The 12,405-nt window shown below is 37.4% G+C and overlaps 1 protein-coding gene across 3 annotated transcripts in view; it reads right to left on the bottom strand.

Moving 5' to 3' along the window:
- Positions 1 to 7,752: 7,752 nt before the first annotated feature.
- VIRMA (vir like m6A methyltransferase associated) overlaps positions 7,753 to 12,405 on the bottom strand; it is a 60,773-nt gene continuing 56,120 nt past the window's right edge. For all 3 annotated transcript variants that reach the window (XM_026495719.4, XM_026495718.4, XM_057307748.1), the window contains 4 exons: positions 11,176 to 11,342; positions 10,390 to 10,721; positions 9,012 to 9,155; positions 7,753 to 8,100 (listed from right to left, as the gene is read on the bottom strand). In XM_026495719.4, the coding sequence (XP_026351504.1) occupies positions 7,946 to 8,100; positions 9,012 to 9,155; positions 10,390 to 10,721; positions 11,176 to 11,342 (798 nt within the window). In that variant the 3' untranslated portion in view covers positions 7,753 to 7,945. The remainder of the gene's footprint in view (positions 8,101 to 9,011; positions 9,156 to 10,389; positions 10,722 to 11,175; positions 11,343 to 12,405) is intronic.

A 12,405-nucleotide genomic window follows, 5' to 3' on the forward strand; every position in this document is an offset into this window, starting at 1 on the left:
GAGCTCAGAGAGTAGTAGATGAAACAGTAGTCAAAGTAGTCAAAGAAATAACAAGGAGGGGTGAAAAACCTGTGGGTGATTGTAAGAACTCCATTTTTTATTCTGAGGCCACTGAAGGGTTTTGAGCTGGGTTAGGAAGCTATTACCATAATTCAGACAAGAGACAATGGTGACTTGGCATCCGAGGTGGTACAGTTAGAGTCTACATATGTTTTGATGACAGAAGTCAGATCAGAAGTAGAGTATGAGAGAAACATAGTAGGGAAGAATGACTCTAAGTCTTTTTGGTCTGAGAAGCTGGAAGCAAAAAATTACACCTCAAGGATACTTAGGAAGCATGAAGCAATGCAGCATAGTGAAGAACATCTTCATTTTTAAAAATTAATTAATTAATTTGAGTGAGAGAGAGCGCTCACATGAGCACAAGTGGGGGTAGGGGCAGAGGGAGAGAACCCCTAAGCAGGACTCCCAACCCGGGGCTTGGGGCTGGGTTCCATATCCCATGAGATCATAACCTGAGCTGAAACCAAGAGTTGGATACTTAACCGAAGGAGGCACCCAGGCATCCCAAGAACATCTTAGGTATTAAAGAAGTAGACAGAAGAACTTAGAATGCAATATTCAGAAATACAATTCAGAAATGCAATTTCCAAGGCAATCTGTAGTCAAGTATGGAAGCACAAAAAATATAACTAGATTCTGAAGATATAGTCTAGTACCACAAACATAAAGGCAAACTTTATAGATAGTATGTTGGGGAGGGGGTCTCCGGTATGCATAACTTTTAAGCAATCTCTCTTCTGTTCCCACCAAGTTGAAAAAATACTCATTGCCTATTTCTCACTTCTCAATCATGCAACAAACACCATTATGGTTTACCTTCCTCCAAATTCACTCCAAAAAAACTGCCATCACAGAAGTTATAAAATCTTTCAAATTGCTAAATTTAGTCATCTTTTCATTTTCACCTTTTGAGATCCTTTTGGAGCATTTGACACTACTTACCACCACCAAACTTCAGGTCTCTTCGGGTGCTTCAAACTCTTCTGAAATGCTTTTTTCTCATTCTGCTCCCAAACAGCTGTCCTTCACTTCTCCCACTAGAAAGTTCTTTCAGAGCAGTAACTGCTTTGTACCAACTTATGCCATCTAATGGCCTAAATAATTTGAGTTATTACAGTATCTGAGAAGTACCTTTTGTATTTGATCCCTCCATTTCCATTATCACTGTCTTAGCTGAGGACATTACTTTTCATTTGGGTCACTGGATCCAAACCTGGCTGATTATCAGAATTCCCCCGGAGGCCTGCTTCAGTGCTGGGTGGCTCAGTTGGTTAAGCATCTGCCTCCAGCTCTGGTCATGATCCCAGGGTCTTGGAATCGAGCCCCGAGTCTAGCTCCCTGCTCAGCAGGGAACCTGCCTCTCCCTCTCCACTCCCCCTTCTTGTACGCTATCTCAAATAAGTAAAATATTAAAAAAAAAATTAGTAGGTCCCTGGAACCTGCACTTTTAATGACCTTCCCAGATGATTCCTAAATTTGAAAACCACTGATACACATCAGTGGTTCTCAAACTGTAGGGTACATCAAATTTTAGCAGAATCACATGCAGGGCTTGTTAAAGCACATATTGCTGGGCCCCAACTCCAATGTCTTAGGTCTGGAGTGGTGCCTGAGAACACACATTTCTAACAAATTCCCAGGTGATGCTGAGCTGCTGGTCTGAGGACCACTCTGAAAATCACTGATTCAGATCTTCGCTGTAATTGCTTATTTGCTCTTCGCTCTTTCTGCTCAGGCTCTTCCTTCCCTCTCTAATCCATCCTCACTGCACCAGAGGAGCAGCTGTCTTTCTAAAGCATAAATCTGATTATGATTAATTTATGGAAAACACCTTTCACAGTCACTGGTCAATAGCAGATGCTTATAAAGGTGTGCCAAATTTGAAAATGTCATTCATATTAACAAAAATATTTTATTCTTATGGCTGAGCATAGCAAATAATAAGACCTTCTGCAATTTAGCCCCAAACACACCTTCCCTCCACTTCCTCTACCCCCCATCCCTATATCCTACACTGGCCAAAGTAGACTACTCACACTATTCCCTGCATATTCATATCATCTACCACCTTATATATAAAAATTATTGCCACATGCCCCTAAGTATCCCAGGAATTATTAGAAACCGGACTATCTTCACTTAGAATCCATGTTACAATTATAAAAGTGTCCCCAAACTAAAAATCTCGCTAAAATCCACATCAAAAACACTTTAGTAGAGCTACAAATTGGTACTCTATTCCCATAACTTCCACATTATTTCTCAAGCAGGCACTAATTTCCAGGACTTCAGAAATAACAAGTAAAAGTATGTCATGTTTAGTATGCTTTTTTTTTCCAGGCAGTAGAGGTCTTCATTTAAAATAATATTGCTCTACACATCAAAAAAGAAAAAAAAATCTAATATGTACTTTATTTAATCTTCAAAACCTAGTGAGGTAGATAAAGGCAGATAGATTTAGGACCAGAGGTTAAAGTTTATTAAAGTTGCACAGCTAGTAGATGATAAAACTGGTTCTCAAATCCAGGCTTTTTGGTGCCAAAGAATTCTAGCCTTTAGCATCATGTCCTATCACAGATTTACTTGGTAAATTTTACTGTCTCAAATGAAAGTAAGCTTTTATAGTAATCCAGTTCCAATTTCTAAAGTAGAGGTTTATCAAACTCTTCAGGATGGAACCCTCTGGCCACATTTTGCTTTGCACTTGAGTTTTGTTTGGCTCAGATGATGATATTAATTGCCACATTTGAAAACTGTTTACACAATAATCCAGATTTTTGGCTTCTCTTTAAAAAGAATCAGAAGCACATCCATTAGCATGGCTACTATTAAAAATTTTTGAAAACTCAGAAAATAACAAGAGGGTGAGGATATGGAGAAATTGGAATCCTTGTTGATAGAAATGGAAAATTGTGCAGGTACATGGAAAACAGTATGGCAGTTCCTAAGAAAATTTAAAAGGAAATTATTTTTTTAAGTCTTTTTTTTTTTTTTTAGATTTTTAAAATTTATTTATTTGACAGAGAGAGACAGCCAGCGAGACAGGGAACACAAGCAGGGGGAGTGGGAGAGGAAGAAGCAGGCTCATAGCGGAGGAGCCTGATGTGGGGCTCAATCCCAGAACGCCAGGATCATGCCCTAAGCCAAAGGCAGACGCTTAACGACTGCGCCACCCAGGCACCCCTAAAAGGGAATGATTATATGATCCAGCAATCCTACTTCTGCGGATATACCCAAATGAACTAAAAGTAGGGTCTTAAGCAGATTATTTGCACACCTATGTTCTTAGCATTATTTATAAGTTGAAAAGTGGAAGCAACTCAAGTATCCATGAACAAAAAAAAAAAAATGTGGCATATACATACAATGGAATATCATTCAGCCTCTAAAAAGAAGAAAATTTTGACATACTACAAGATGGATGAAATTTGAGGTTATTATACTAAGTCAAATAAGCCAGTGACAAAAGACAAATGCCACTTAGATGATTATCTTGTCAAATTCATATAGACAGAAAGCAGGATGGTGATTTCCAGGGTCTGAAGGAAGAGTGGACTGAGGAGTTGTTAAATGGTATGTAGTTTCAGATTTACAAATGGCAAAAGTCCTGGATATTGGTTATACAACAACGTAAATATACCTAACACTACTAAACTGTACACTAAAAACCAGTTAAGATGATAAATTGTGTTTGACCACAAACAATATTTTTTTTAATTATAAGATAAAATTTAAAAAGTTTTTTTTAAGAAGTCAGAAGATGCATCAGCATTGGACCTATCAGCCTTCCAAGGTATCAATCAGCCGAAGCTAAAGACTAGTTTCCTTTAACACTGCAGGCAATCTCCAGGGCCACCTGCTTCAACCCTCCTGATTTTCTCCCTGGTACTGAGGCCAAAATGCCAACTTAAAACTCTTCTCCAGTGACTGTTCTTCAGCTCATTCTCACATTTCTGTTACTTTCCAGGCCACTGCTAGTAGTTGAGTTTGCATCCTTTTCTCTAGCTTATGAATCTACAGGACCCTTATAAAAATCTTGCTAATTCTTAATCTGTCCTATGAATTTAAAAATAAAAAATCACAAAATTTTTTCACCTTAACTTTATACAAAAACAATTCCAAAGAAGATGTTATTTATGGTCTATCATACAATTCTAATGTCAAGTCTTTTTTTTTATTTAGCTATTTTAAAAATAGCTACTTTAAAAACTCCAGTTTTGAAATGTACTGATTGGATTAGTCAAAAACTCTTGAGTTGTTCCATGTTTATACACTTACCTATTAACTCTACTTAAAAAAAAAAAAAAAAAAGTTTGCTTACATGAGTGTTTTCTCCATTACACTGTGATCCTCTAGATGGCAGAAAATCCTTATATTCCCCAGGCTGTCCTCGGGTGTATGAACACAGCAGATGCTTAGGAGACATACCCTCATTCTTACATTCTCAGTTTGCAGGTTTTTGTATTTTTATACGAAGCAGTAAGAATAAACTAATGGGACTTGCTACTGTTTCACATACGGATTACTACCTGGAAATATTGTTTTTAAGAAGCACAGCAATATTTCAGAGCATTCCTTTTTTCAGTAATCTCTACACTCAACATGGGGCTCAAATCCATGACCCCAAGATCAAGAATCACATGCTCTTCTAAGCCAGCCAGGCACCCCTCTTTTTTATATTTTTTAAACACTTTATTTCTAAGTAATCTCTACACCCAACATAGGGCTCAAACTCACAAACTCGAGATCAAGAGCCACATGCTCTACTGACTGAGCCAGCCAGATGCCCCTCTTTTCTCTTATTCTTTGTTTTTAAACTTTTTATTTATTTGAGAGAGAGAGAGCGAGAGCACGAGTGGGGTGGAGGGGCAGAGGGACAGGGAGAAGCAGACTCCCTGCTGAGCAGGAAGTCCAATGCAGGCCTTGATCCCAGGACCCTGGGATCATAACCTGAGCCAAAGGCAGCAGCCACCCAGGCACCCCCTTATTCTTATAAAGAAATACGAATCATTCTATCAATGATTTAACTCATTAACTCCTTGTATTATATATTAAATAGAATAAGTTTTATTCCCAAAGGTATTCTCCATTTTCATTAATTTCTAAATACCAGTCAAAACTTTTCCTAAAATGCTTATGTAAAACAAAGTAGTTTTGCAAATAAAACATAGACCCATTCCACCAAAGTACATATAAAATTGATTTTTTTTAAAGATTTTATTTATTTATTTGACAGAGATAGAGACAGCCAGCGAGAGAGGGAACACAAGCAGGGGGAGTGGGAGAGGAAGAAGCAGGCTCATAGCAGAGGAGCCTGATGTGGGGCTCGATCCCAGAACGCCGGGATCACGCCCTGAGCTGAAGGCAGACGCTTAACCGCTGTGCCACCCAGGCGCCCCTAAAATTGATTTTTTAAATATTTATTTTTGAAGGTATGTGGTCTTCCACATAGATCTAAATATATATGACAGCAACCATCCCCCAGTTATCCATCTGGCTCACTTCTGAAATGGCAAAAACAGTGTTAAGCCTTTGGAATTCCACTTCTATATGACAAATTAATTTTGATATTCAATCTCAACAACCTAAGAAGTAGCTTCATACCTCTCAAAGTTATAAAAAAGAAGTAAAGAATTAGAAGCTAGTCATCCTGGTTTTAAATCCTGCTTCTATCACTTTTGAGTCAAGCTCCTCAGCTTTCTCCATCTATAAAATTATGGTATACTTCCTTTGCTAGATTGTTATAAAGACTGAGTGATATATGCATGAAAGGGATAGTCAACATGTTTATCTAAGACTCTTAATTACTGGGACACCTGGGTGGCTCAGTCAGTTGAGCATGTCTTCAGCTTTGGTCATATCTCAGGGTCCTGGGATTGAGCCCCGCATTGGGCTCCCTGCTCAGTGGGGAATCTGCTTCTCTTTCTCCCTCTGTTCCTCCCCCCCCGCCCCCACCCGTGCTCTTGCTCTCTCTCAAATAAATAAGATCTTTAAAAAAAAAAAAAAGACTTAATTACTCAGAACATTTTAAACTTGTCTGGTATTAATTTGCATTCGTTAATAATTTATTACTTTGGCTGGCCTGAATTATTAGGCATTAACCTACGGCAAAGAGCAGAAACAACTCTGAGATTATATTCAACTTAAAGTTAAAAAACAAATCAAGTAATTATGTATCTCTCTATATATAACTATATGTTATTATTTAAGAAATGCAGTTACGTTATTTAAGAAATGCAGTTACTTTAAAAAACAACTATTTTTCCATGTACTAATAGCAGGCATTAGGAACAAACTTCGATTTCTATCTAACGTGGAAAATGCATCTTCAGAGAGAATGAACTCATTAGGTTTCAGGATTAAGAGAGTTTTAGGTTATCTTGGATTTTTTGAGGCCATTAGTTATGGAAAGATTTCCATTACCTTTTGCTTAAATCAGAATCTTTAGAGTTGAGCTTTTCTTTTCTTTTTTTCTGAGCTTTTCTTTTATGTTTTTTTCCTGAGCTTTTCTTTATTTTCCAAACAAACATACTTTGTACTCTCACAAATAGTTTGGCAAAACAGTGATAAAGGGATGGAATGAGATTCATACATTCCTTTGTTGTTTAAGAACGCTATTTTTTTGGGGCGCCTGGGTAGCGCAGTCGTTAAGCGTCTGCCTTCGGCTCAGGGCGTGTTCCCGGCGTTCCGGGATCGAGTCCCACATCAGGCTCCTCGGCTAGGAGCCTGCTTCTTCCTCTCCCACTCTCCCTGCTTGTGTTCCCTCTCTCACTGGCTGTCTCTCTGTCACATAAATAAATAAAAAAATCTTTAAAAAAAAAAAAAAAAGAACTCTATTTTTTTTGCCACTTATATAGGCTAAGTGTGTTAAGATACTTCTCGGGGAAAATATGATTATTTTCTCAAAGTTATAAACTTCATTTCTGTACATAAAGTCCAGATTTTATTAGATGTTTCTGATTCTCAAAAGACCATTATTAGGCTATTCTCATTTAGGCTTTATAAAATTGCATAATAAAATAGCATAAGTAGGTATAAAGCTGAAACACAAAGGACGTACATATTTCTTTCTTTTTCCCCCCTACATATTTCTTTCAAATGTAAAGAAGAGTGTCATGTTTCTTTTGGTATAGCCAAGAGATTTCCAAAACTGTATACTAGGGCACCCTAGTAAATTAACACAGATGCCACATGGTATTTAAAGATTTTAAGAGAAACATATCTGTTAGCACAAACTACTAGCTCAAGGTACTTTACATTTTTTATATTAGGTAACACTAAATTTTTTTATGACAGTATATCTTTGCAAAACCAGGTCTTTAATAGTTGTGATAAAAAGTACTGTGGGAAAAGCACAGTGGAAGAGAAAATGATACTGATGGGTGTCCAAGCTGATTCCAAGGTTTAAGAAGTTGGCAGTGTCAGCAGTTACTCATGGTTATGACAGAAATTCTTATTAAGTTGTTTGGACCCAACTGTTAATAAATAAGTATTAGGTAATTCTTTTGGCTTAGATGTGCTATGAAAAAGTTACTGCAACACTAAAGGGCACCATGAGCTGAGAATATATTGGGGGCATCTGTGGCATAGGCAAAAATACACTAAAACCAAAGTCACTTCATTGTTCATTTTCTACCTAAGAAATTCTGTAAATAGTTATATATGAAAGGGAAAAAATATATACAAATATACATACAAAGTTTGGATTTTTATTGAAATCTTGTGTTAGGTATCAAACAAAATCTGCTTTCTTCAGATAAAAATATTCTCTCAGATGTCTCCAGGTAACTGCTAAGTCTAAGTTGGTCCTTTAATGTCTTATTTTATTTTTATCATCCTCATGAAATGTTCATATACGCTCAGGATGTTCCCAAAAGAATTTTTATCGTGTAAAGGATCGTACGTGACGACCTCTACCACTGCCTCCACTAACAAACTTTCCTCTTGAGCCTCCACTGCCGCTATTTGCACTTGCCCAGGAAGGTCCAAGGCCCCCACGACCTCTGGAAGCACGGTCACGAGGACTTGGGCGGTAGCCTACAAAAGAAAGAATACAGTTTTTAGTCATACATCCTTTCCTTTCCCACTACAGAAATAGTAATCTATAAAACTGAACTCAAATTAAGATAGGAATTACTCTTTGCTCCTTTAAAATCCATGTGCAGGTTCTGTAAATGTGGTGAATACTGCTGAATTATCCACTTGAAAAAGGTAAATTGTATGATATGTGAGCATTATATCTCAAATAAAACTGCTGTAAAAAAGAAAATGCATTTGAAACTAAAAGCTACTTCTGGTCAGAAGAGATCCGGACTTGATATAATAGTGGTTTAGGAAAAACAGGTTACACGCCTACACACACAAGACAATACTGTAAACAAAAACAGAATATATTGTATGAAGATATCTCTATTATTAAAATACTTTGGTCAAAAAGTACCTTAAGGATTGGCTTTCATTACTGAAATATAAAAACAGAGCATGGGACACCTGGATGGCCCAGTGAGTTAGGTGTCCAACTCTTGGTTTCAGCTCAGGTCATGATCTCACAGTCCTGGGACTGAGCCCTGCATTGGGATCCGTGCTCAGTACAGAGTCAGCTTGAGATTCTCTCTCCCTTTCCCTTTACCCCTCCTGTTCATGCTCTCTCTCTCTTCCAAATAAATAAATAAATAAATAAATAAATAAATAAATAAAATCTTTTAAGATTACGAAAAACACTGTGAAACTGCTCAGATTACACACATAGTTCAGAATCCAGAATTTTGATTATTCCTACAGGAAATATACATTGGGCATTCATTTGCAGATATAAAATTAAATTGCCTTTAGAATAAGTCTACATTCTAAAATATTCCCTCCAAGAATGAGAGTATATGATACCCGACAATTTGAAAAGGAGGATTCACCTCCCTCTCTCGGCAATATCAACCAGGAAGAACGTATACCTGTAGAACTAAGTGGCCGTAATGGTGGAAGAGGGCCCCTGTTAAAGTTGCTCTGGCCTCCTCGACTTTCATTGTAAGTTCCTCGAGGAGTATTCTGAGCACTCCAACTGGAGCCTCTTGTTCCCTCCCGACGACTGTAGTTTCCTAAACACAGATACCACAATCAAAATCTACTACTTCAGTTGGATTAAAAAAGATTCGACACTTGGGGTACCTGGGTGACTCAGTTAAGCATCTGCCTTTGGCTCAGGTCATGACCTTAGGGCCCTGGGATGGAGTTCCACATTTAATTTAAAGTATAATTCCTACAAGTACATTCAGGTAGTTTCTAAAATCTGAAGCATTTTTTAAATAGGAATAATGTTTAATAAATCTAAGAAGCAAAAAAATATCATGCAGTAAGAGCAGCCACCTTTAACAATCAATAAAACAAATTCTGTGTTTTTTTGTTATATTCTATAACAGCAGCTTTAAAAAGAAAAAAGATTTGTGTTTAAAGCTCTGCTGTGCAGTGGTCTCCCTAGTTCCCATATGGAGGGTGGCATTTTGAAATAGGTATGACACAGGTGTACACAAGGTTGGAAATGGAATTCATTAACAGATAAAATCTTGAAGCAATTTAAAACGGATTAAATGGGGGTGCCTGGCTGGCTCAGCCAGTAAAGTATGCAACTCTTGATCTTGGGTAGTGGGTTTGAGCCCCATGTTGGGTGTAGAGATTTACTTAAAAATAAAATCTAAAAAAAACAACAACATACTGATTAGATATAACATCAAGAAGCAAGTAGATGAGAGACTCAAAGGTGAACTACACAAAAGAATTCTAAGAGGGGCGCCTGGGTGGTTCAGTCGGTTAATCATCTGCCTTTAGCTCAGGTCATGATTCCAGGGTCCTGGGATCAAGCCCCATGTCAGGCTCCCTGCTTGGCAGGCAGCCTGCTTTCTCTACCCCCTGCTCATGCTCTCTCTCTCTCTCTCTCACTACCCCTTTCTCTCTCAAATAAATAAATAAAATCTTAAAAAAAAAAGAATCCTAAAGAAATTGTTGGTAAGCAGAACTGTATAGATACTACTCAGAATGTACAGATACTACTCAGAAAGGATAAACACAATTCCCAATGTGAAAAGGAAAATAATTAGCCAACTGACTTCTTTTAAACTTATCACTAAACAGGCAATTAATTAAACATTAACTTAAAAAAGATTTTTTCTATCCAATAAAGTACTCTACAAATAGTTACCACTGGACTAAGGTAGTAACTTAACTGTAGTAACTAAAAAATACTTTATGTGAATCACTTACAACTAAATCACTTCTATTCAATATTCTAATATTCCAATACTCCAACCCATTAGAAAATATACATTAAGTAGTCACCTTTTGAAGCAGGTGGTGTGAAAAACCTATTCTGACTGTGAAAAGCACCCCGTCCTCCTCGATTGCCTGAAAATCCACCACGAGAAGAAATTTTCTGTGATACTTTGAGTGGCCGTTTGGGTGGGGGTATTCCATCTTGAGGGACCACTTCTTTACTCTCAGCCGCAACAAAGTCATCCACATGCATAGATGGTGGTCTGCTTGTGTTCTGTTTCCTCTGACGAAAGATATCATGGGGTCGTATACCCTGTCCAAATCCTCCCCTGCCCCTTCCTCTTGGTGGTGGCACAACATGAGCTCGTTTGGCAGGTTCAATGTATTCAGATTTCCCACTATTAAAACAAAAACACTCCATGAATGCTTTTTCCTTTTTTCATATTTCCAGTGAATATATAAGTCAATGTTTGCAATACTGAAAACTACATTTCAATTATTTCTTCATTCAGTTAATGTTGCAAATATCTCTATTACTCTCCAGGATATACAACAAAAGTAGCTAAGAATGGTACTCACATTTTACTGATATGACTGACAGTTATTTAAAATAATCCAGTTCACCACTGTTCAAACCTTATAAACTCTTTATAAAGTAAAACAATGTAACAAATGTACTGGGTATATCCCTGACCAAAGTATTATCTTTAAAAAAAATTCCAAACAATATTCATGATTCAAGTATTATGTCACCTTCCTTTTTTCTCTATAGTTTTGTGTCTATCTTAAAGTACATTACAATAAATAAGCTTCCATGACCACAATCAACATCTTTAGTAGAATAAATTTTACCTTGAAGTTATAAAGGTCTCATGCTTGTGCTTCCCAAGTTTGAATCCTTTTGTAGTCTTAGTTCGCCCTGGAGATGATGGTTCTGACAAAAATGAGCGCTCTAATTCTGAATGCAAGTCAAAGTCACTACAGCATTTTTCAGAGAGCTCGATTAAGTCAACCTTCACCTGCAGTCATAAAAATTAAACAAAATGAGAAATACATCTTAAATGTAATTATTAATGTAACATTTAATTACAGAAATTCATATTTCCTATAGATTATATTTAACTCTCATAATAAATAAATTATAGGTCTGCCCCTTTCCCTCATCCTTTTTTTTAAAGATTTTATTTTATTTATTTATTTATTTATTTATTTTTAAAGATTTATTTATTTATTTGACAGAGAGAGAGACAGCCAGCGAAAGAGGGAACACAAGCAGGGGGAGTGGGAGAGGAAGAAGCAGGCTCCCAGCGGAGGAGCCTGATGCGGGGCTCGATCCCCGAATGCTGGGATCACGCCCTGAGCGGACGGCAGAAGCTTAATGACTGAGCCACCCAGGTGCCTCTAAAGATTTTATTTTTAAGTAATCTTTACATCCACCATGGGGTTTGAACTCACAACCCCAAGATCAAGAGTTGCATGCTCTGAAAACTAAGCCAGCCAGGCACCCCTTTCCCTCATCTTTTCAAAGAGCAACATCACTGGTAGTTAAAGAAAAAATCTTAGGAATTCAGCTGCATTTTGGGGTGGGGTGGGGTGGGGTGGCGTTCCTTCTCAAAGAAGGGCTGTTAATTTTGGGAGACCTCTGCTGTCTGACAAGAACTCAGGATTTATCTATATAAATTAACAAAGTAGCATCTCCAGAACTCTTCCAAAACAATCTGAAAATAACATACTTTGTAAGCCTTGTATAGTCACAATATCTATAATAAAAGGATTCTGTGCCACAGTTCTCAAAGCTCTATGCATTAAATGAGGGTCCAACCTAAGTTTACTTCCAGAGAAATAAAAATTATATTTACTTAAGTTTTATTTAAATTTAGCAAACCTGAAAGACCCCAAATTTTCTAAACCATGTAAAGTTACAATCTTCATTCCAAGATAGTTGCATTTCTTTCTTTTTTTTTAAGATTTTATTTATTTGACAGAGAGACAGCCAGAGAGAGAGGGAACACAAGCAGGGGGAGTGGGAGAGGAAGCAGCAGGCTCCCAGCAGAGGAGCCTAATGTGGGGCTCGATCCCAGG

This window comes from Ursus arctos, unplaced genomic scaffold (genome assembly GCF_023065955.2).
Source record: "Ursus arctos isolate Adak ecotype North America unplaced genomic scaffold, UrsArc2.0 scaffold_6, whole genome shotgun sequence".
NCBI lineage: Eukaryota > Metazoa > Chordata > Mammalia > Carnivora > Ursidae > Ursus > Ursus arctos.